The 2,389-nt window shown below is 41.9% G+C and overlaps 1 protein-coding gene across 1 annotated transcript; it reads left to right on the forward strand.

Annotated features, from left to right (window-relative positions):
* The first annotated feature begins 351 nt into the window (after nt 1–351).
* LOC129927704 (uncharacterized) lies at nt 352–2,145 on the forward strand. Its single transcript, XM_056038023.1, has one exon. The coding sequence runs from the start codon at nt 352–354 to the stop codon at nt 2,143–2,145; it is 1,794 nt and encodes a 597-aa protein (XP_055893998.1).
* Nucleotides 2,146–2,389: the final 244 nt, after the last annotated feature.

Below are 2,389 nucleotides of genomic sequence, written 5' to 3' on the forward strand. Positions count from 1 at the left end.
AACGTTTGATGAGTTGTCTTCAGCTACTGATACCCTGATTTACTTTTATTAAAGTTATTTATTTTTATTGTTAATTAATCTCTGGCGTCTCTTGAGTTATTGAAAGAAGTATTACTAGTGCGTTCTGTGTCAAGTATAATCCCTGTAAGGAGTTCACAACATCACAACAATGGTGGAGCAGCAAGTGTGTCAACAAGTTGACAGGTGAACTATTTCATCATTATAGTTGTTATCTATTATCTTCTGGTCAGCAGTAAGCTCTACTGACTTCAAATATAGAGCTGGGAAATCAAGTAACTCAGGGACTAAAAGGCTTGTCGTAAAGTATAAGAACAAACCTACGTCCATAAAATGGCCGAGAAAGTATACGGTGACCTACTAAAACTATATGAAACGGGGAAGAGTCTTGGCTACCAAAGAGAAGAATTGGACGAGTGGGTTGCTAAAATCATAAAACAGAATGAGGAGAGAGATGCTAGAATGGAAGAGAGGAAAGAAAGAGAAGAAGAAAGGAAAGAAAAGGCGAAAGTAGAAGAAGAAAAGGCGAAAATAGAAGAACGGAAGATGGCAATGCAGGAAGAAGAGATGAGATTTAAATGGAAACTAGAAGAGGACCAAGTAGCGGCCAAAATAAAAAGAGACGACGAGGAATCGAAGGCCAAAATTGCCGCAATCGAAAAAGAGAGTAAAGCAAAGGATGAAGAGGAGCAGGAAAATAGGAACACGAGGAAAAGAAATACGCCCCAAACAAAGAGACAAAAATTCGTGGAAGGCACGGATAAGATGGATGCATTTATCAACAGATTTGAAATGCTGATGAAACTTGAAAAGGAACCACAACACGAATGGGCTATACAACTTCTCAGTTTGGTCGGAGGAAAGGCCCTCGATGCACTACAAGTCCTAAGCGATGACGAGGTAGCAAACTATGCCATCCTCAAGAAAACATTACTTGATTTTTATCAATACAGCGAAGACGACTACCGACAGAAGTTTCATGAGCTAAAACCACCATCAGACGGCAACATGAAGCAATTTGTTTCTGATGTGAAAATAACGTTCGAAAAATGGGTTCAAGCGTCTGGGATTGAAGAATCCTTCGAGAGTCTGAAGCAGTTTATCATCGTGGACAAAATCATATCAACAGCTGGGAAGCATTTGTTTGCTTTCCTACAGGAAAGAAAACCGAGAAGTGTGGAGACCGTTATGGAACTGTGTCAAACTTATGTAGCAGCACATCCGGGCGAAATACTACAAAAGGTTGAAAACAGTGAAGAAATCGAATTTGCCGCCACAACAGTCCCTACGGCAGCACGATTTACAAAGAAAGAAACAGCACAGCAACGTAGTCCACCACAAGACAGAAATATACAGAGATATACAGAGAGAGAACAAAATGATTATAGACCAAATCAGTCATCGGCCCAGAGAAATGAAGTGAGATGCTACAACTGTGGGAGAATGGGGCACATAGCGAAGTATTGTCGAGATACCCGGAGAACAGAATACTACAAGAACGATATTGTAGCCCATGTTGGAGGCTTGGCGGATAGCCTTTCACCGTACGTTTGTCCAGCTATAGCAAATGGCTATCATACCCACGCCCTGCGCGATACTGGGGCCACCAAATGTGTACTCTTAGCTAAACTTGTGAGACCTCACCAGTACACTAAGAGACAATGCAGAGTACAAGGTTTCGTAGGGCAAATAAAGAGCTACCCAACAGCTATAGTACACATTAACTCTCCGTATTTCAATAAAAAGGTTGAAGCTATAGTTGTTGAGAATGGTCCATTCGAAGTGGTGATAGGGAATGTACCAAATATAGAGTGTCCCAGTGAGGCTCAGATCGACAGATGGAAACAATTTTTTAACTGGGAGCCAACACAAGAAGCTGATGACATCGACCAATCAGCAACAACTGAATTTCAAGGGAAACCACAAATGAGACAAGACTACGATCCTACAGACGAAGAAAACAGTAGTCCAACAATTCCTTTAGAAACGATACAACAAGTTGAAGACAGACAACAAAAACTAAAACCAGAACAAGAAAGTTTTGATCATGTTGGCAGTAACGAAAATAAGGAAAAACGGAATTTGACGTCGTCGAAGAAGAGAAACGAAAGGAAACAGCAAACGTAACTGGTCCAGGTGGTTCTAATGTGCAGGGCAGTAGAGATTCTGCTGGCCAAAGTAGCTGTAGGACGAGTGGATGGTATCTATGGTACAGAGAAAATGGCAATGGAGGAAGGCGGCAGTACCCAGAGGACCGAGGAGAATTCCAGCCTCAAAGATACCAAGGCTATCAAGGACGTAGACCGTGTTACAGACGCAACAGATATTATGGCAGCTTGCCAGTCAACAGATACTATGGCAGCCCACCAGC

The sequence above is a fragment of the Biomphalaria glabrata genome, chromosome 8 (assembly GCF_947242115.1).
Source record: "Biomphalaria glabrata chromosome 8, xgBioGlab47.1, whole genome shotgun sequence".
Classification (NCBI taxonomy): Eukaryota; Metazoa; Mollusca; class Gastropoda; family Planorbidae; genus Biomphalaria; species Biomphalaria glabrata.